The sequence below is a fragment of the Acomys minous genome (assembly GCF_964271855.1).
Source record: "Acomys minous genome assembly, chromosome: 10".
In the NCBI taxonomy this organism is placed as follows: Eukaryota; Metazoa; Chordata; class Mammalia; order Rodentia; family Muridae; genus Acomys; species Acomys minous.
In genome coordinates, this window is record NC_140491.1 from 100,007,651 (window position 1) to 100,030,529 (window position 22,879).

The following is a 22,879-nucleotide window of genomic DNA, read 5'->3' on the forward strand; positions in this document are numbered from 1 at the left end:
CTGGAAAGCCCAGCTGTTACATGCATGCTAGTGGCTGGCAGAAGCATGTTCACTGGGGCTAGGGTGATGGCTCAGCAGTTAAGAGCATTGGCTGATCTTTCAGACAACTCAGATTCCATCCCCAGTACCTAGTCCCCAGCTCGCTACTATCTGTAACACCAGTTCCAGGAGATCAAGTGCTTTATTCTGGCCTTCACGGGCTCTAAACAAACAGCATACACAGGCATCTATACAGGCAAAACACACACACAAAAAATGCATGTTTGCATGTTCATCAGGTAAGGTATTCAAATATGCTAGTTAACATAGACCACACTGGAAACAACAGACTTTCAAATATATAACTTGCTTTTATTAAATGGGGGAAAAAAATTCACGTTTGTCGAAATGGCAAATATCCAAGTAGCATTAGTAAGAGTCAAAACAGTGTCAGGCTCTTTGAACAGTTTTTGGAATAAAAGAGCAATTAAGTTCTGAAGGAAGTCCAGGACACCAACATGTTCTAGACTCTAGGGCTCACTGTAAGGCAACACCTCAAGTATGGCTTCCCTCAACCATTTTGGCTTTCAGGAAAATATATATTATTATTTAGATGATTAGCATCTGAGCTACATAAATGACTAACTTTGCATTTTGTTTTAATTAAAATCAAGATTTTGGAAACGTCTACCTTCAAAGTTTTGAATGTGGACATAAACTAACCCCTATTCCTCTCTGTATACCAAATGTGAAATAGCTGTCACAATATATCAATATTTTCACAGGAATATTTTAAGACTTCTGGCATTAGAAAATATGTAATATCTGTGTAACAGTATCATAATTATATACATAAAACATCTTAAAGTCTCCTTGTGCAATTTAACTTCTAAAGGTTAAAGAGTTCTACTTAAAAATACTGTTTCCTATAAATCTGACCCTTGTAATTAAAGAATACACAAAATAAGTCTCACAGTGATTCTTCAATAAAAATAACTGCACATTATTTATTTGACTTACTAGTTTTCCATGTGTTTCAGCAAAAAAAAAAAGGCTCTATTATAACTTATGTTTCTAATTATAGCCTAATGCTGAGGCAGTAAATGTTAGTTTGTGCTTTCCTGTTTCTGTGTCATACAATATGTGTATAAATCTCAATTTACACCTTTGTTTCATGGCATACAGTATGCCCATAAGTGTAAAAAAAAATCAGTAAGCAGTGATTATTCATCATTGGAAAAAATAAGTCATTTACACCTGGCTTAACATTTCAAAAGCAGCAATATTTAGCTATGGCAAAAAGGCCAAAAATTATTATAAATTATAAAGTTCTAGTCATTTTTCTTTTGGTATTAATACAAATGTGTATTCTTGAACCGATTTATATATTAATGTACATATGAATATATAATTGCCAATATCCTCTGTAGGCAGAAAGCTGGTCGGCGAAGTGTGTCACGGCTGGGCAACGTTAGCGGCTGTCCTGAGCGTCAGAGGACACAGAGTGGCTGAGTCCTGACTTCCCATTTACAGATATTGTATTAGATGGAACTGTAACCTAAGAGGAAAAAACACATTTTGTTCCCATCAGTTTTTGTAAAATGGGACAGCTGTCTAATTTTTAACAATTATCGCATCAACTCCCGCTTTGCTGTGAATGTTAGCATTCAGTATTTATCACTCAACAATTTACAAATAATTAAGAATAAACGTTCACTCTATCATGAAATGGAAAACGAGAGTTATTTCCACAACAAACAAATTAAATAACCCATCAACACATCTTAATCTTTATAAAATTACCAAGCCAACATAAAAGACAAGAGCACAAACAGACTGCAGGCCAAGCTGTTACAGCACAGTTTTAGCTAGATGGATCCTGGCTTCTCAAAAGAGCTTTGAAAAAAAAATGGAAAAAATTTAAAGTGCATTTTGCAAAATTTTTCAATTTTGCTCCAATGTCAGACAGTAGTTTGAAATCCTCATATATATTCAAAATAAAAGCATCAACCACCAAAATTGGGTCTTTAAGAATCCCTCCATGGCAGTGGCTGCAGCCAACTGTCAAGCCTAGTAACTGTTCTGTGTAGAATAATGATGGAGGGCTTACAAAGGCAGTAAACACTCAACCTTCAAACCCAATGTCTGAGTGCTCCATTTTCAAACCACTGGAGGAAAAAGAAAGCCTTTAAGACAGCCAGGCAGGATGGTATATACCCCTGTCATCCCAGTACTTGGGACAATGAGGCAGGTGAGCTCCAGGCCAATCTGGGATGCAGACTGAAACAGCCACCCCCCCAAAAAAAACTGAAGAAATTTTTCAAATGTCTTGGAATTCTCAAGCATTTTTCCAAAAGTAACTTCAATAATGTAAATAAAAAATATGAATCATTAATAGAAAATATATTTTTCAAATATAAAATAGCATAAGAAAACCTATCTCTAGATGATAATTTGACCACCAATGATTTATAAAATTATCAGGGCCTCTGGAGCTGGAGTTATAAGCCTTTATAAGCTGCCAGGCATGTGAGCTGGGGACTGAACAACACAGGATAAGAGCTTCAAGAGCTTTTAACCACTGGGCCCCTCATAATTCTTTATATAAAACAAATGGCCAGGTGGTGATGGCGCACACCTTTCATCCCAGCACTCAGGAGGTAGACACAGGCTGATCTGTAAGAGTTGGAGGCCAGGTCTAAAAAGCAAGTTCCAGGACAGCCAGGGCTACACAGGGAAACCCTGTCTCAGATAAAAAGGAAGGAAGGAAGGATGAAAGGAAGGAAGGAAGGAAGTAAGGAAGGAAGGAAGGAAAAAAGGAAAGAAGGAAGGAAGGAAAGAATCCACAAAACTATAGTGATAGCTCTTAACAATCACAAGTAAATTTGCTCATTGTGACATCTACTAAATGTCCATCAATATGCAGCAAATGTCATGTTCAAAGGGGCTAACGTTAGAATATATAAAGAACTACAAAAAATAAACACAATAAAAAATAAAAGTAGCAACCAATAAAAGGGCCAATGATCTCAACTGATAACTCTCAAAAGAGGAAATACAGATGTCCTGTAACCACTTGTAACATGTTCAGCATTCCTAGTCATCAGAGCAACTGCAATAACTTTGAGAGTCTATCTTACCTGAGTCAAAATGGCCACTATCAAGCAAACATAAATAAATAAATAAATAAATAAATAAATAAATAAATAAATGCCAACAAATGACAGCAAGGAAGGAGCAGGAGAATGTACCACTGTGGGTGGAAGTGTAAACTACCAAAGCCGCTATGGAATCAGCATGCCGGCTTCACCCAAAACTAAAAAGAGGAGATGCATATGCCCATTCCTGAGTTATTTTCAAATGACTCCATATCCTGCTACAGGGACACTTTCACACCCATGGTTATCACTATTCTTTTCACAGTAGAAAGGAAATGAACCAGCCTACATGCTTATCAATCAATGAAGAGATAAGGAAATCTCTTCCATGGTATTATTACCCAAAGAAATTTTATTCAGCAAAAAACAACAGAATTATGAAATTTATACAGAGATAATTAGAACTAGAAAATACCATATTAAGCAAAGTAAGAGAGGCCCCTCCCCCCCAAAAGACATACACCATATGGTCTCTCATAAACGTGATCCTAGCTTCTAGCTGCTAGCTGTGCATTTCCAGGTACACGTGACACAAGTTAGTGACATCTGTGAAGGAGCTTCAGTTGAGAAAATGTTTCCATTAGACTGGCCCAGAGGAAGTCTGGGGCATTTTCTTGATTAACGACTGATGTGGTACAGCCTAGCCCACAGTGGGCGGTGTCATCCCTTGGCAAGTGGTCCTGCATTGTATAAGAAAGCCATATAAGCAAGCCTTGGGGAGAAAGCCAGTGAGCAATGGTCTTCCACGGTCTCTGCTTCAGTGCCTGCCTTGAGTTGCCTGCCTTGGCTCCCTCCAATGATGGACTGTAACCAGTAAGCCAGATAAACCCTTTCTTCCCCATGTTGCTTTGGTCAGGGTTTCAAACAGCAATAGAAACCTTAGTAGGACACCAGGTGAGGCAAAGATGAATTATGGACAGAAAACTAAAAAGGGCAATGACACTGGTGGGGGGAGGGAAGGCTACTTCTGAAGGGAGATGAATGAGGGAAATGAGAACCAAATGAAAGAGGCCAGTCACAGGGTGAAATGGTAGACTGGGAAGGAGCCAGGAGTGAGTCTACAAAATGCAACATGTGTGTGTTTGTGTGTGGAGGGTGGGGGAGACGAAAAAGCCTAATATTTTGGAAGCTGGTTTAAAAAAAAAACCAGTCAAATACTGTATCATCTTAAATAGCACAGACCTACCTATGCTATGGGGAAGCTTCATAGAGGATTCCACTGTATAAAGTAGGTTTGCTAATACACTAACAGAATATTCTGGTAGGTTGCGTAACAATATGCCAGATGCAATTGCTCACAAGGATTGATACCACACACCTACAATAATCCTTGAGAAGCTGAGGCAGAGGGATGGTGAATCCAAGACTATCAAATCCTGTCTCAAAAAAGTTAAACACACACAAACTAAAGAGAGGTTAAATTAAAAGAGAAAAACTATTTCTCTGGTATATAAAATATGTTTATTTGAGAAGATACCATTAGAATACTTGCCTATGAGCCAGGCATGATGGTGCACGCCTGAAACGCAGCACGCAGGAGGCAGAGGCAAGCAAACTCTGTGAGTTCAAGGCCAGCCTGGTCCACAAAGTGAATCCAGGACAGCAGAGCTACGCAGATAGATAAACGCTGTCTCAAAAACTCAAAAATGAATGAAAGAGAAGAATGCTTGTCTATGAATCTATAAATTCTGGGATCAGAGATCCTGTCTACTGGATCCCATTTTATACCAAAGGTTCTTTCGGTGCCTGTCAAAGTCAAGTGCTAAAGAATATTTCTTAAATAAGATACAGCTTCCTTAGAAACATTCAGAAACTAAACACATTATTTGACTTGATTGAACTATGCACCCATTACACATAATTAACTTACAACAGAATTACTTTTTAAAAAATGATCTATTTTGTTTTATGTGCATTCCTCGCATCCACAGAGGCCAGAGAAGTAGGGCTGGTATATTTAACTGGAGTTCTAGGCAGTTCTGAGTGGCCAATGAGCACTAGGAGTTGAACTTGAGTCCTCTGCATGAAAGACACTGCTTTCAACCTGAGCTTTCTTTCCAGACCCCAATAGTTGTAAAAAGCAAACTATGTTTTAAACACTAACATGTAATAACTTACTGATGTGCCTATTATCATCTACTTTTGATGTTTAAGGAGTTTTCATGAATAGTCACAAAATTTAAACTGTGGCTATGAGACACCAGTTAATTTTAAAGAAATGTATTTGCATTTACAACCTGTGATGCTTTGCTTAAAATCAACCCAGGAGGTAAAAATTAAAAGCAAGCTAATTAAATAATATATACCAGTAAGAGTCTGGGAAGTGTCCATGGCTTTTTTGTTTGTACCATACTTCCATTTAGTCAAAAGATAAATTTTACATTCTGCGGCAACCTATAATATGAAGTATAAAATATAAATTTACTTCAGACTATTTTAAAATCATATTCTGTTTGTAACAATGTAATTGCCTAATTTTGAGTAATTTAGGGGCAACACAAAGCTGAAAGCAACCAAAGTTCTTGTGTCAGAATAGACCAACAATCATGGATGGTTTAACTTCATTCTCTGTGGACAATCTGCTGATTCAAGATTCACGGATAAATCTGAAGACTGGGCACAATTTTAAAATATTGTGCAAGGCTAATTAAAGCTTTTTATGAAGGCAAGCCGGTCTCCACGGTGACATGTACGGCGAATGGTAGTAAGGTATGGAAGAGCCTCAGAGAACCATGAAAAGATCATAGCAGGTTCAGAGCCATATTGATGATTCTCCCTAACAGCTATCTATCCTAGTGAAGGTTAACTGCTCTACAGAAACCAGAGCCAAAGCCATGTTGGTACCTGGAGCTCAACTCAACACCTGGGTTCAAAGATGTAGACAAACACAGACCCATCTCGCTTTCCGAATTCAGATTTTATCTAGCTTGCGCTTGTGCAGGAATTGTATATGCTGTTGAGTTTGTATGTGCTACAAGACACACCCCTTGGTGCGGTAGTAGAGTGGACATTATGAAGTAGCCAGCTACTTTCTGAATAGATTTAAGGCCTGCTCCACAAAGTGAAACTTATACCTAGAACAGGTATTGGAGTCCCCAAACCTCAGGCTAGACAGGCCCTAGGTCCTAGGGGGAAAACCTACGACTATTATTCTGCTAAGCAAACAGTATTAAGTCAACTCCTGATGGCTTATCAATATACCCATAGATTAGTTGCATCTCTCCTGAGGATCAGAAAAGCATCTTTTTGCAGTAGATGGCAAGTAAAGCAGAGACTTGTCAAGAATTAGAGGATGGAAGACCAAAAAAATGCTCATCCCTCAATGGGGCATCGATATCACAACTCCTTCTCCCAGGGCTCAGGGATTTCTGGGGAAGAGGAAGCTGAGAGACTGAGAGAGTCGGGAGCCGTGGACAACTATAAAGAAACGGTGTTTTCTACACACAACGGACCAGCTGCATGAGGGCCTCGCCTCTAGCTGAGGAGCTATCAACAACTGATCGCTGCTGGCAAAGAGAAAGTCAGTTTTAAGGGTTGGGACTCTGTGATAGGTTCCTCACACTTCTGTAGTTAGTCACATGCCCAAGAATACATGGGCAGCATACACTGGACTTGGTGGGATTTTTTTTTTTTTAAGGGAGACAGAGAATAGGGTAAGAAAGGAATGAGGAGATATAGAAACGATGGGGGGGGGAATATGATTAAAATATCTTGTATGAAGTCTCTCAAGGGACTAACACAAAATCTTTCTGAAGGAAGACAGGACATTGGCGGGGTAGATGAAGAAACAGTCAGGGTAGTGAGGTGGGGTAGCGGTGGATGGACAAGAGCAACATACATTGTATAAATGTACGGAACTATCAAAGAACATTTAAAAAAATGTTCAAGTAAGATAGTCTATTCTTCAAGAATACTACTGTTTATTATTTTCAGAATTAGGGTTATATTTATTTGGAACTTTACAACAAATAGAGCTCATTATACCTAAAGTCTTGGTTTACAGGATAGTTTTTAAGAGTATATACTACTAGAGCTGAAATGCTAGCCACTGAATTTTAAGGCTGTGAATATTACTATTTCCTTTAACCGTTTTTAGTGAAACAAAATAGATCATGTCTGAAATGTTCATTAAGAAACTTAGGAGTTGGCACTCTACAGGCTCTGAGCTGTTAATAGCCTCCTACTCAGTGAGATAAAGCTTTATCCTCAATAGAACCTAACGTAATGAGTTTTAAATAGGATGCAATTACAGGCACATCATTTAGGTCCTCCTTACGGTTGGTTCAGATCCAACTCTTTCTAGAAGCTGTAAGAGTTTCCTACGTGAAAGCCCTGCCAAATCAGGCTCAGAAATCCACCAGTATCCAGCTGCTGGCCTGAAATACATTTGCACTTCAATGTTTGGTATTCTGCAGCCACTACCCTGAAATTGGTCAGTATGTGTACTTGCCCACTCCTATGGCATTGCTTTCAACTCTTGTGTCTACACTGGGCTCTCCTGTGGATCCAACACTGCTTTTCAGGCCCAGGCTACATAGAAGGCAGTGGCCTAGCTTAGTTACTTTCTTGCCCTGTGTGTCTAGTAAAATGTTTGTGCCTCAAATTTATTGAATTTAGGAATCTTAGATTGGTGGCAACTGAGTTGAAACATATTTAATTTCCTGGGTAAAGAACAGAAGATATTTCATAAACAAGAATGTGATATTTATTGGTATTGGTATATTTTCCCTTGGACAAAGAATTTGTGAGGACTGGGTAAAATACTATTTTCAGTATTTAAATCTCTATGAATTTTTCTGCTGCTTTGGTACTTATATGTAATCTACAAATTTACAACCATCCTTTGAATTATCCCTTCATGTATGTTTCTATGATTCCTGAAAACACTTAATACTTTGCTTTGCCTCAGTGGTTACAGATGCACACACACAAATGCCTTGGATAGTTCTTCATGGCAAAGGCTGGTGTGGTAGGAACACCGAAGACACTGGTTCTCTATTTGCCAACATTTCCATTCATTTGTAGTTTTAGTTTCTGTGGAACTCTAATGTTTTATTCAACAAATCCCCTAGTCCTTCTTTACATGGCTTCTAATGTGATTATCAAAGGCGCTCATCACATGAAAACACCCAGGGAGTCAGTGGAATAGGAACTTCTGTGTTGAGCTGCTCTTACTGCACAACTGAGCAGGGTCCATGGTGACAGCTGGTCAACCTGACCGTGCCCCCTCGGAATCACACCTCTATCTCAGTGCTCTCCTACAGCTGAGCAAGGATGAGCTGGATCAAGTGGTGGGCACTGTGAGCATGGGCTATGGGTGAGTTCTCCTGTGCATTGTCTAGATGCCTCTCCACTTTTTGTCACTGAAGCTATAAAACTGTCCCTGAAACCCAGATATGGTAGTTACTTCAACCACTGAGAAATGACTGCAAACATAAATGGTCCCGTTGGTTAAAAAAAAAAAAATCCATCTTTTCTGGAAAAAGAGGGAGGGAGCTCACTAGGGTCTTTCTGATGGTGCTAATGGAATTTCTTAAAACAAGAGTCCAGGCTAGCTTTCTACATGCACAACAATGGATGCAGTCATCTTCTGCACCTGGCCTACAGAGTGGAAAAACAAAAACCTGACATGTTTTTATATCTGTGTAAGACTCTGAGCCCTGGCTGAAAAGAGAAATCATTTGGTACCTTTGCTGTCCACATCTGAATGTCAGAAGAACCCTCTGATCAAGTATTAGTTTGACAAAGGTGGAAAATAAACCTACCGCCACCCATCTGATAGCTGAACTTACTCTCTTCAGCTTGGAGACAGCCTCTCCAGAACGGATTGCGGTGAGCAAGCTCTGCCTGACAGTCTCTGGATCAGGGCTTGGGAGTGTTAAAGAACTCTGCCTCTTAAAGGGAAGTCCTGGGCCATCAGCTGGAGGAGTCAGCATCTGAGAGCTCCGTTCATTCTGTACAGAGTTATTTTGCTATAAAAAAAAATAATAAATGCAAGGTATTTTTATGAATCACAAAGAAGAAAGGCCCATTTTTTTATTAATTCATTCATTTTATATCTCAACAGTTATCCCATCCCTTGTATCCTCCCATTCCTCCCTCCCCCCTGCTTTCCCCCTACTCCCCTCCCCTATGACTGTGACTGAGGGGGACCTCCTCCCCATGTATATGCTCATAGGGTATCAAGTCTCTTCTTGGTAGCCTGCTATTCTTCCTCTGAGTGCCGCCAGGCCTCCCCATCCAGGGGACGTGGTCAAATATTTTTTTAAATGTTTTTATTATTAATTTCTCTTTAGAAACCATCGTCTGCCATGCTAATGACATTGGCACAGCTGTGTGTCTTCACGCTGTACTTAGTTACTGACTCTTCTGGTAGAGACCAGCTGGGAGATCAAGGATGTCTCTTCCTTTCCCAGCTTAGGAAACTGCAGAAGTGAAGTGCATGCTTTTATGGCTTCATGCATAAAGTGGAAACTTTGCTGTGTGCAAATTTAAGAAGCTAATATTGCCAACACATGAAACTGGCTACCAGAGCCAGAAATCAGGATCAAAAAAAAAAAAATCCCACAAACTGCAAAATAACCCATTTTTATGGTTCTAACATGTTCAGGTAAATGTACAAGGCTGACAGTTTCATACTTTTGAATCCAGTATGTGACTTAACAAGGGAATATTAATGTGTCTACTACAGTGAACTGCCCGGGTTTTTCTGTCTATTTCTAGAAACTTCAAGAACTACGAGCTGACCAGGTTTCCTTGAGTTCTCTGGTAAGACTAAAAATAGATGGTAAGAACTTCAAACTTAAATAATCAGAAATGGAATTAATGTTCCTAAGAACAAATATTTAGTAACTGATTTAACTGAAAACTGTTCTATCGGGCCCTCTTAAAAATGTCTTTTACAGACTGTCAAATACGTATCTTTACTTTTTAGATGAACTAAATTGGGCTGAGGTTGTGACTCAAAACTGTATCTAAATTAAGTTTCTATTATTTAGGAATGGCGACCCATTTCAGGGAAAATGCAGGCTCTTCCCCCTAAGAATTCATCTCTGCATCCCACATTACCTCTTGATGCTTGATTAAGCTAATAAACATAAATGTCAAATGTGTGAGGGAATAGTCTTCCAGATAAACACTGCCTTAATAATATAAAAAATGTTTCCTTGGCAGCAGGGTCACCGTTCTCCTAGTCTAGGAATGTTTAAAGAAGTTGTATAAAATGTTCCTGGAACTGTCACACAAATGGGAAAGTATTCTTTAAACATGACCAGAGTAAAATACACAAAGTAGTTTTTTTAAAGATTGCCTGTGGATTACCATAAATCACAAGGTGAACCTCAGCATCTCCTTCGAGTATTTTATGTGAATCCAGGAAGCAAGCTGCTTAGGTGACAATTCCGGCCATTAGGACTTTTTCTAAATTGCTATAGTGGGATGGTATTTTGGTCTACATGTATATAATGGGCACTAAAAAGATGGATAATTAGGAAAACAACATTTTACAGCTACTTTCACTTTAAATTAAGTTATATGTGAGATGCTTAGTAAGCTGAGACTGAACGCATGAATTGGGAAATACACAACTAAGACACATTTGGCCCCTTCAGTATTTTATTTCAAATAATTAAATGATTCATTTGGCTATTATAGAGTGCTATAAAAGTAGAGGAGAAACTAAAGTAAACCATTATATCCAGAACAGTTTAAAAAAAAAAACCTAGCAAAGTACAGGAAAATAGTTACTACTCTACACTCTGCTGTTATACAAGTGTTTGAATAAAGAAACTTCAAAATATTTGCTAATGATACAGTTACATAACAGTGACATTGTAACAATATCTTAGTTACGTGAACTATACTCTCAGAGTGAAAAATTCAGGTGCTTAAGTATAACCAGTCTTTTCCCAAAGATATTAATTCAGAGTCAAGCAAGACACAAACATACCAATGTATCCATATAAACTTTAACAGAGTTATATTGGAATCTGATTATTTACATTAGAAAAGTTAAGGCTTACCGTGTCAACGTCATCATGTTGGGGAACCACCACTGACTTGTCCACTGTACGTGTCTTTTCATCCCCTGTGTCAGCTGGAGGCAGGGCAGAGGAGCCCTCACTGGATGACTCTGGCCGTGTCTTACTGAAGGATTGGGACCTTTTCACCACAGCAAGGGCAAACGGTGACGGGGAAGAAGTGGAGTAGGGTCGTGGGGCCCCAAATGTTTTCAAGGTCTTCAGGTTTAATGATGCTCCCTGACTACCAGGAAGGGCCACAGGCTTGGGAGCTACAGGAGGAAGAGATGGCTCAGTGGGAAGAGCCACAGGCTTCGGAGCTACGGGAGGAAGAGCCACAGGCTTGGGAGCTACGGGAGGAGGTGATGTCTCAACAGGAAGAGCCACAGGCTTGGGAGATACAGGAGGAGGAGATGTCTCAGCAGGCTTCTGTGTGATGATGTCATCATCAGCTTTTGAAATATTGGGCAGCGGAGCAAAGTGTGTCCTTTCACTCAAGGGAGAAAGACCCTGTTCTGGAGGAAGCTGTGGGTCCCTCTGCACCTCTTTGACTGTCGGTTCTTTGGGGGTAGGCCCGGGGAGCGCGTGAACACTCTTAGCAGCTGCAGAGGTCACATAGTGGCCTGACGCTCTCTTCTGCATCTGCAGAAAGAATGAACTTGGTTTGGCCTGGGGATTTGAAGCCCGGGATCTAAATTTTGACTCCAAAATATTGTTTATATCTTCCAAATTCGGTGCAAAAGGAATGGTGCCAGTGTCCGTGGTCATTCTGGGAGGTTTGGGAGGGTGCATCTCGGTACCAACAGGTAAACTCACAGTCCTGTGTAGATGACGCTCTGTTCCTAAGCTTGGCTTTGGCTTAAGGTCAAGCAGAGGCTCCCGCGAGCCTTTAGAAGTAACAAGGGCTTCTGTGTGTATGGGAGTTTCTTTCATAGTCTCAAGGGTGTGCCTCGGCCCTGCAGCGTGCATCTTTTGATCTTCTTTGTTCCCCACGGTTTCCGATTCCCAGTCTCTCACCACTTCCAGGGATTTCGGAGGCACTATTTTGTAAGTGGTCATTCCAATTTTAGGTATGTACTCTCTTGTAATTTCATTTGAAGGTTTTGGCTTGGTGTTGTAGTCCTGCCTATAAAGTGGGAAAGTCTTTAGGTAAGAAGCAGTTGGATTCTTATCATGTCCATCTACAGGAGGCAAAGGGGCATCATTCCCATATGTACAAGCTGGTTCCTTCACGGGGAGCCCATCTGGAACATGTGTTGGGGTGCACCGACTCTGGAATTCTCTCGAGGCATTTACGGAATCTTGGAGACTTTCGGAGGAATGCTGAGTTGATCTGTTGCTATTTGAAGTCTGCAAGGACCCATCAACCCTGAGGTCAGATGAATTACGGTCTTCGTGATTCCCATCAGAGCCGCTGCAGGCAGGGGTGGCCTGAATTGCTGCATCCTGCATTTTTGTCTTTTCTACACCTGGTTGGTTGAATCTTTGATCTGGTCCTGATGATGCTGTTAGATGATTTTCCCTTGAACTTTTAACATTATCTGTTCTACACGCAGGAAAGCCTGAAACTCTATCAGCTTCCATGTCCTTGGCTTTCTCTGGGGCTTCGTCCTCTGTGGTGATTTCTGTTTTCCTCAGTTTGTTTTTCAGATAATCCGTGTTTGTGGCACAGACCGTGACTTCATTTTGAACTATTGAGAGAAAAAAAATAATACTGTCATGCATATATTTTAAAATGGAGAAGAATTCAATTTTTCAATGTGTTTCACCTATCTGTAACAGGATTGAATTTGAGTGCTACAAACCATTTCCAGCTTCTTAATTATACAAAGGCAAAACACTGCGCGCGAGAACAGTCTAGGCTGCTTCCAAGAGGAAAACAATTAAGTGTAAAAATAATTTTTTATAGATCCTCGATAAGCAAAGCCTAACTCATCAGTGTTGAAACTCAGAATTTTAGGTCCTCTCATGTTCCGTGAGTTGCCCTATTAATCATCCACTAGTTCTCATCAACACTTCACAGTTATTCCCAAAGACTATCAAGAAGAGAGCCTATACCCTGATATGAATGAGCTCTCCACCCTCAACCCTATATGATGATGATGCCTACCCAGTGTAAATGAGCGGCTGTATCATGTCCAAGGAATGCCAATAGAGGGAGAAGGTAGCCACTGCAGTATCTTTCTTTTCTCCCACTATTCAAAACTAACACTGATTTCTACAATGGGACAAAATGATGGATTAGAGAAGTGCATATGGTGAAAGCAAAACAGAATGAAGTATCTTAAGGATAATAGAAATTTATTTTTAAAATCACCTGTAAGTTGATAAAGGCTGCTACAAAGTACAGGGAGATCACAGAAAATATTACTGAGCGATTCTTGTAACTAGTGTAAGCATTAACCTGGTGTCAAAATCTGACTGATGTGAGGACTGAATTAGCAAAAGGAGTGACCAGTTGACTTTTAGAAAGTTTCACTATTTGTTGTTGTTATTGCTGTTGTTTTTGTATTTATTTTTTATTATTTAATTAATTTATTCAGATTACAACTCAATTGTTATCCCATCACTTGTATCCTCCCATTCCTCCCTCCCTCCTACTTTCACCCTATTCCCCTCCCCTAGGTCTATGACTGAGGGGGACCTCCTCCCCCACTATATGGTCATAGGCTATCAAGTCTCATCTTGGTAGCCTGATTATTCTTTCCTTGAGTGCCACCAGGGCTCCCCACCAAGGGGAGGTGGTCAAATATGGGGCACCAGAGTAGTAAAAATCAAACTCCTACTCTGATCTAGCCAATGGACAGGACAGTCTCCACAGTTATGTGGAGAACGGGGACTAAATCTGATATGAACTCTGAAAGCTTCACTTGGTTGGTGCCTCACCCTTCCGAGTACTGTGGTTACAGCTGTGCTTCCTCATGCCAAGTTCAAGGACAAGCTCTAAGACTGAGGTCTACATGAGTGGTAGAGGCCTGTCCTCTGTGTGCAAAGCCCTGTAAACAAGCCCTAGCACTTCCATAAGTTAAATAAGTAAATTAACTTCCAAATGAAATAGCTCTAAAATCATGATTTTCAATAGCAATGTCATTGCCTTTAACAGTGTATGTAACAAATATGAGAACCAAGCGGAGTTTTAGAACATTTTAATGTTCTAAGTGGAAAAAACGAATCATATATAAACACAGTCACATTAGCTATAAAATTCTGCAGTACATACAGCATAATCACACACTGCCAATACCACCAACAATAGTATTGGAGTTATCCATTTCCTTCCCAAATATGAATTCCATACCCCTGCATTTCTATTCTATGAATATTAGAATTTTCATTTAACATAAACTGGACCGTAAGAATTTATAGGCTTTCCTCTCAGTGCCTTAAGATGTATTGTCATCCGCTCCTAGAATTGTCTACTGAGCATTATTCTATTCTGAAACTCAATCCTATGTAGATACATTTGTTTGTTTGGTTGGTTGGTTTGGTTTGGTTTTTGTTTGTTTGGTTGGTTGGTTTTGGGTTTTTTCAAGACCGGTTTCTCTGTGTAGCCTTGGCTGCCCTGGACTCACTCTGTAGACCAGGCTGGCCTCGAACTCACAGCTATCTGCCTGCCTCTGCCTCCCGAGTGCTGGGATTAAAGGCATGCGCCACTATGCCCGGCTCTATGTAGATATGTTAAGTGTATCTTGGTATTCTGTTGTGTGCTATAAAGGCTTCCCAGGAAGTCATGGATCCAGTGCCCTGACCCAACACTGTGACGAGGCTAGAAAGTTGGGAATACTAAAGTACCTGCCTTGCAGTAGCCAAGTCAAAAAGTTACCACAGGTGAAGGGTATGGACAGAAACTGAGGGGCTGCAGTGGATGGAAACAGTTCACTACACAAGGACAGCATGGCCCTGCTGCCAACTGGCAGAACTGAAACCATTACATCATGAGCAAAAGAAGAAACTGCCTTAATTTGGGCCTCAGAATGGGGAAACAGTAGCAAACGATGTTGCATAATTAGATGGCTTGAAAATCAGGAGGCAAGTTTCATCCAAAGTGTGGCAATCTGAGCATGAAATAAAAACCCGCTCTGGGGATCCGAGAGGAACTCAGGTCACAGATTGATGCACAGAGGACCCAACTTTCAGATCTGACTTAAGACAGACATAAAAGGCAGCGCATCAAGAGGAGCAGACACAATGGCTTAAAAGACAACTGTGGAATTATCCGGTCTGTATTCAGACCTCAGGCCCCCACCATCACTAGTTGTGAGATAGTTTACTCACCTGTGAAGTGAACTAAAGCAACAGCTCCCACAAATACTCACAAATGGCAGGTATTCAAGGAGTCAGTATATTAAAAACTTCAATTCAATCTGTCTTACGGATAGTACTTGGTTCATCATAGCCTATGGCAGTATTGGCCATTGGTGTTTATAACACTCACCATTCTCTTGGTCTGGGGCCAATATCTTCAAGTCTTTTATACTGTCAGGTACCATGTCTTCATTGCTTCCCTCACATACAACAGGATTATGTGGCCCTCTGTAAGACATGGCATCGTGTGTGATATGTGGAGGCTATTGAAACACACCATGAAAAAAACAGGCAATAATTTTTTTCAAAGATAGATGGGCTGAAATAATCACCCTTTTCTCCCAATTATTAGAAATTTGACAGTGGAGATAAACGTAACAAGTAATGCTGCTATGAAACATTAGCTTCTGGGCACGGGTTCTATTGCAAAGAAAGATGTAAGAGGCATGGTAAAATAGACACTCTTACAAAGCAATGTCTTTACTTGGTTATTAGGAGCTGTTTTTCTTTTAAAGAGAAAAAGGGATGAAAGCGACCATTTTAGTCTTGCATCTGACAAAATCAACTACATAAACCAGGATGTGATTTGACCTCACTGGCTTTTTTCTTCTGGGGACAGAAGAGTTTAATCTGGGGACAATCCCATGCAAATTAGGTAAACCACTGATGAAGAAAGCTTATTCTGTTTGTTTTGCTTTCGTCTTTAGTCACAGTAAGTATTGCATTTCAAACACAGCATTTGTGGACTTGAGGCACTTTCAAAATTTCCGCATCAGATGGACAGTCCTTCCTGCGTCTCAGACCTGACTGAAATAACACTTATGGCTTAATTTACTTCTAAGTTACAGAGTAGGTTCACAGTCCAGGTAGTGGAAACCCTCAAATGCATTCCATACAAAGTGAAAACTCAATGATGTACATACAAAATATATGAACAAACAGAATCTTTTGGCTTTAACTCATACAAATTAACCATGTGTGCTGATTACCTGACATGGGGATACTGCAACTCTTGACCTGGGTTTCATAGGGATATAATTACATGCAGCTTGATGCTTTCTTAGTAAACATTTTACCAGGGTAGGAAGAGAGATAGACCTAAACAGAATGGCCAACTACAGCCTAGTTTAAAGTTGTGTCTCAGAGACGGCTCAGAGGTTAAGAGCACTGGCTGCTTTTCCAAAGGTCCTGAGTTCAATTCCCAGAAACCACACGGTGGCTCACAACCATCTATAATGAGGTCCGGTGCCCTCTTCTAGTGTGCAGGTGTACATGCAGGCAGAGCACTATATACATAATAATAAATAAAATTTAAAAAGAAAAGTTGCCTCTCAGAGCAACAGCATTAACCAAAGGGGCCACTACCACCACATACAGCACAGAAACTTACTGTTCCTCTGTCTTTCCATCTTCCTGAGTTTTTCCCTTGGAGCTTGGAGAGGCCTCCCCATCACTGATGCCAAGGGCTGAGTCAGGATCATTCTCCACTGCAGTTGTCATATCAGGAGATACAGAAGCAATGTCGGGTGACTTCACAGAAATACTTTCAGCCTGGTCCTTAGATGCTTCACCCAGTTCTTCCTTTTCATCTATCTCCTCAAGACTGTAATCGGAGCTTACACCAGCTACAAAGAAAAGCAGATACAATCCTAAATATTAATCTGCCCCGTTCCTAAGGAATCTAGCAAGGAGGAAGGTTATAAAATTAGTTACCTAGACTCTTAAAATGTGGTTCCAAATTAATAGTGAGATGAAGTTCTAAGAGTGAGTGGTCAAAAGCGCATATAAGCAGATCATCTTACACTCCTCTCATTCTAGAACCATGTTCTATCACTCTGGGCTTTGCTCGTGAAAGGTTAACCTTATAAACATCACATACTATAATTTCATTTAGGAATGAACACCTTTGATTAGGTAACTTTATGGTCAAGTAATAATATGATTAAACAAATTAGCAACTTAAAATTCAAATTAATAGTACATGAGGTTTTTGAACTGTCCACTGGTAGGTCTGTAACTGTCTCAGTAGATGCCAACACTGGCTGCCAATTGAGGATTCCTGAGTCTCCTTTGGAAATATTGGTGCTCACACATTCTGATACTAAATTAGAATCCTGTAGAATGTAAAGCGGCTTTAAGTGTTTCCAATGTGCCACCTATACTAAGAGCCACTTGTCTAACTGCTTAATGTAATCGTTTAAATAAACGAGAGTAAAGATTAACCAGTGCAAATTCATTTTTATTCTCTCTCATGTTTTTTCTTTCCTTAGATGTAATGCTAACCCTATGACTTTACGCATGCTGGGCAAACACTTTACTACTGAGCTAGGTTCACAGCCATTTTATAATATTTTCCCAGGAAATTTCCCAGATTGGCCTTTAGAGTGCTCTGTAGTTCAGGTAGGCTTAGACTTGCAATCCTCCTGCCTCAACTTCCTGAGTATGTAAAATTACAATCTGGAGATAGCAAGCTCAGCTCCAGTTACTGTTGTTTTGGTTTTTTGCTCATTTAATTTCCTTTTTTTCCTTTCTTGTTAAGGTAGAGTCTTATAGTGTTTCCAAGGCTGTCCTTCAATTCTTGTAACCCTTAATGCTACATAGTCACAAGCCACCGTGCCTAGCAAAAGCAACTTCCTTAGACACTTTTTCATATACACCAGGAAGTATAACATGCACACAAAAAGATATCCACACTAACATTTCTTTCTGTTAGCTAAATTTAAACAGAAGTACATCACACTCATGTTTTAAAAGGACCTCCCCTCTATTACTGTCTTTAAGTCTCCCGTACTGATGTGTGTGTGTGTGTGTGTGTGTGTGTGTGTGTGTGTGTGTGTGTAGTTCTTTTCAACAGTGTTGGATATTTCATTCTACAACAATTTATTTTTATCATTATTTCTTACTACCAACAACCAATGGCAGTAGGAGAGGGGGGGGCTGGGGAGAGGGAAGGAGAGGAGGGAGGGGGGGAGAGGGACAGAGGCACTAACGGTTAGTATTGTTGACGATTTTCTTCATAAAACTTTGGTTACTCAGAAAAAAAAAGTTACGGAATTTGAATTCTAATAAATTTGAAACACATGAAGATGAAATGCAACTAACACTTCAGAGGATGTTCTTGTGTGCTGCCTTTGACTTATGAAGCTATTAAACTTAACATTTACATATGTCTTTTCAGATACCTTATGTTTTACCTGGTGATCACCAAAACGGAACACTGCTTGACAGATACTGTGCCTCTGGTAAAATACAATTCCATTAAATCAACCCTAAACACACTTCTCTTTCTGGGCAGCATTCTATTGTGATGCATGGGTGGCTTACAGCTTAATTATCTATCTTACAGTTTACAAACATTTGGGTACTTCCCCTTTGGAGGCAGTTACCGTGAAGGAATCTATAACACTGTGGGCTTTGTGTGTACTCAGGCTTTCATTTTTCTTAAAAAAAAAAAAAAATACATGAGCAAGGCTTGTTGAGTAATATAGGAAATGAGTATGTACATTTCCTTTTAAAATGCCCTGCCAAGGGCTGGGCTGTAGCACAATGGGAGTCTCCCCCTTCACAGCAAGAGCTGATGCTCAGGGAACTGCTTGCCAGAGTCCTCCAACCACTGTGCATTCTCACAAGGGACATGTGACAGTACACTAAATTTAGGCTGTGAGGTTGAAATGATTAAGTGGGGTTTTTTTTTTTTGTCGTTGTTTGTGTGTTTTGTTTTGTTTTCTGAGGCATTAAAAATGAGTAAATTTATGAAGAAATTCAGTCATTCTGTAATTATAATATTGTGCTATCTTATAACAAAATAATTCTACTTTTGAAAGAGGAAAAGCATCTCAGAAAAATGTTAGAGAAAATAAGCCACACAGAGCTAGTAGAGGGGTAGAGTTCAGTGAAGAGCGTGTGTAAATGCCCTCTTATATACTCGTTGAGAATAACAAAGTTCAAGCAGCCCTCCAGAACAGCAGAAAGCCAAACACAAGCGGAAGTGACCCCCCCTCCCCCGAAGCCACTGCATGACTCCTCTCCCACTTCGCCCCGCTTCTTTAGATGGTTCAGGAGAACAGCACATTTCAAACCTGATTAAGACTGCAAGAGGAAGGGGGAAATGCTTTGTTTACTTATGAAATGCTTTACAGGGTACACTAAGCAATCTGATCTACACTGGATGGCATATACCAAAGCCCCAGCCAGTTAGAGCCCGAGCACCTACATGTCAGGGAAGCTACAACTGCCTCTGGAGTTCCAGGGCCCTCAGAGAGGGAGATTTCGTCTGCCGGGTTGGGCACAGTGCACTGCTCCTGGCTTAGGAACCCGGGGCCAGGAGAGCCCTCTGCCAAAGAAGGAGAGTCTGTAGAAACGGCACTTAGACAAGAGAGTTAAAACAAAGCAAGCAGACATCCAGACACAGTGAGAAACCAGTGCTGCTAGCTCACATTTACCCACTGAAGAGCCCTGAAAGGTAAAGCAAGAAAGACATGGGATAAAGCCTGAGTAGCATGCCCATCTTTCTGAAACTTTAAAAACCTTCTAGTTCATATATATTTTATGTTGCCAATATTATCTGATAAATTTCCTGTGTGGAAAGAGATGGTGCTGTAAAGACTGTTCTAAGGGGGAAAAAAAGCATTACTGCTTATGTAACAGCAATGTTTTAAATCATAAACAGGAGCATTATTTTACAACTTAAAAGCCTACATTTCTAAGTACCACATTAAGAGTCAAGAGTCAAGGTCAGCTGCTCCTAAACTTGTCCAATGTGGGTACTTGTACCTAGCAACATCCACACTGACAAATTATGTCCATGCAAATGGACTGAGAGTACAACGTTTTTATATTTTTTCCTTCTTAATGCACGTTGGCCTCACCCTCACAAAGAGCTGAAACTATGGGTGTGCACCAATACACATATTTATTCTTACAAAAGCTACTAAGGAGTTATTATTGAAATATTAAAAACAGCTCAAACTGTTCGGCGATCTTTTTTTAAGCTTCAGTTACTTGGGAGAATTCACAATGTGAGCTATGTTGTGCAAAATATTTGCATGTGAACAAAATTCAGTGTACAAAGCAGAACACATGAATGCTGAATTCATACCTGAAGTGGCTGCCCAAAGAGACTGTGCTTAAGATTAAGTCTCTGAAACATACCAAGGAATCTTCCCACTGGGGTAGGTCACTTCCTAGGAGGCCCTTAACTATGCACTAGATAGGGTGTAAGGAAAATCAGGAGTCCAAACAGAAAAGGCACTTGGGGTCCAACTGCAGAACTGAATTGTGAGGTCTGCCAGGTTCTTAGGCTGTTGTAATCCTGAGGGGAGGGGGAAGGAAGGGTTTGTCTCACAGTACAAATGTGGAGAAAGGAGGCCAAAGAATGCAAATCTCTTGGTACAAGGAGCATTCAGATGAGATTCATTTCTCAACTGTCACGACATTTCTCTCCTTCACGATTTCAGTGTCAGGTGACAGGGTCATACCTGGGCTGGGCATGCCCTCAGGAGAGTTGGCTTTCGAAACGCTGTCTGGAGCAATCCCATCTTCCAAAGGTAGGGCTGAAAGATGCAAGGCAACTGATAAAATGTCACACTCCGATGAGAAACAACTCTGGTGGCATTTTCTTTTACTTAAACCAAGAAAGATGAGCCTGAACTTACTAGGTCGTTCTACCATCCAGTTGTGATGTGACTAAGTTCTCCCTCCCTCTCCATTCCTACGAAGTCAATCATGGAACAGCACTTTCTTTCTGAATAAATCTGCACACTGTTGTCCTGCCCGTTACAATAATAAAGCTGTATAATTGTGTCATTTTTTGTTGCAGATTTTCAGAAGTCTTTAAATGAGAATAATCAGATTATTTTAAAAGTCTAGTGTCATTAGTTTTATATGTGTGTACATATATGTATGTATGAATGCATTTGCATATGGATGTGCACAGTATGTATATACTATATCTCCAAGGGCATGCCTTAAATCCCAGGCTTCAGGCAGAGTCAGACAGATCTCTCTGAGTCTGAGGCCAGCCAAGGCTATACAGTGAAAGCCTGTCTAAAGTTTTTTTTTTTAACGCATTTTATAGCTCATATAATGCTAACTGTATTAAAACACAAAGCAAAATCAATACACTGTTCACAGGAAAATACCATTATCAGCTGCAGGGCCATTCTCATCTTTCTGATACAGGGGTGCTTTCGAAGGTGGGGCGGGTGCTTTCCGCTTTGTTCTTTTGAGAGATGAAGTTCCTACTGACGTGCTACTGAGCTGCAGTGACCCTGTCCTCACCATGACCCCTTCCGAGGAACTCTGTAGAAAACAGAATGGCCAGTAAATTCTACAGTTAGAAATCAGCTAGAAACCTCAGGATGGTGCTGACCTTCACATCAAACATATCAAAAAGCAAAACCGACCACAGGCATTCTTCAAAAATACTTATGGAGCACCTGCCATGTAAAGATGGTAGACGACGAGCCGGGCGTGGTGGCACACGTCTTTAATCCCAGCACTCAGGAGGCAGAGGCAAGTATATTGCTGTGAGTTCGAGGCCAGCCTGGTCTACAAAGAGAGTCAAGGAAGGCCAAGGATAACACATTGAAACCCTGTCTCAAAACACCCAAAAGGAAAAAAAGATAGTAGAAGAGAAGATAGAGATAAGAAGCAAACAAACAAAAATGTCCCTTATAAGAAATGTAGCCTAGGATGGAGGTGACACACAAATAACAAACTAACAGTGTACAAGACTTTGGAGTGACACGATTAAAAGCTAACTTTTGATGAAAACTCAGGAACTTTTGCGTACACAGGACAGTGTGAAGGGGGCTAGAAGATGGGTCAAAGGGCAGTGGCTGCTCCACAGTGTGAAGTACTGAGTTTGGATCCCTGGTACCAACTTACACCCACACATGGAGTCATCCCCCTTCTGGAAACACACAGACACACACACACACACACACACACACACACACACGATGAAAAACAAAGGGAAGGCAGCCTTATATGGAAGGCTGACTTAGGGTACCAAGATGGCTCAATGGGTAAAGGCTCTTACTGGCTTGATAGGTCCTGGGACCTCTATGATGGAAGGATAAACTACATTTTCCAAAGTTGTCATCTGACCTCCTCATAAACAATGTGACACACATTATGTGTGAAACAGGCAGTCTTCATGCACGCGCGTGCATACGCACACACACACCACAATGTAAAAGCAAATTTAAAAAGCTGCCTGAATCTATGATTTCTGGTATGAAGTTATACATGAAAACATGTAAAAAAAATCTACATGTGACATGGAAAGGAAAAGGAGAATGGGAAAAAGACACAAGGAAGGGTAAAGGGGACAGAGAACTATGGGATGGGGTAGGAAAATAAATTTCATAATTTTATCGAACACCTTGTACGCTGATCAAGAATAAAATACTGAAA

At 40.4% G+C, this 22,879-nt stretch overlaps 1 protein-coding gene across 7 annotated transcripts in view; it reads right to left on the reverse strand.

Annotated features, from left to right (window-relative positions):
* Window positions 1–330: 330 nt before the first annotated feature.
* Window positions 331–22,879, reverse strand: part of COBLL1 (cordon-bleu WH2 repeat protein like 1) — a 150,324-nt gene continuing 127,775 nt past the window's right edge. For 3 of the 7 annotated variants that reach the window (XM_084800068.1, XM_084800066.1, XM_084800070.1), the window contains 8 exons: window positions 21,601–21,760; window positions 20,938–21,012; window positions 19,674–19,811; window positions 16,851–17,085; window positions 15,591–15,688; window positions 11,159–12,846; window positions 8,930–9,109; window positions 331–1,537 (listed from right to left, as the gene is read on the reverse strand). In XM_084800068.1, the coding sequence (XP_084656194.1) occupies window positions 1,451–1,537; window positions 8,930–9,109; window positions 11,159–12,846; window positions 15,591–15,688; window positions 16,851–17,085; window positions 19,674–19,811; window positions 20,938–21,012; window positions 21,601–21,760 (2,661 nt within the window). In that variant the 3' untranslated portion in view covers window positions 331–1,450. The remainder of the gene's footprint in view (window positions 1,538–8,929; window positions 9,110–11,158; window positions 12,847–15,590; window positions 15,689–16,850; window positions 17,086–19,673; window positions 19,812–20,937; window positions 21,013–21,600; window positions 21,761–22,879) is intronic. The other 4 variants (XM_084800069.1, XM_084800067.1, XM_084800072.1 and 1 more) reach the window with 2 other exon arrangements.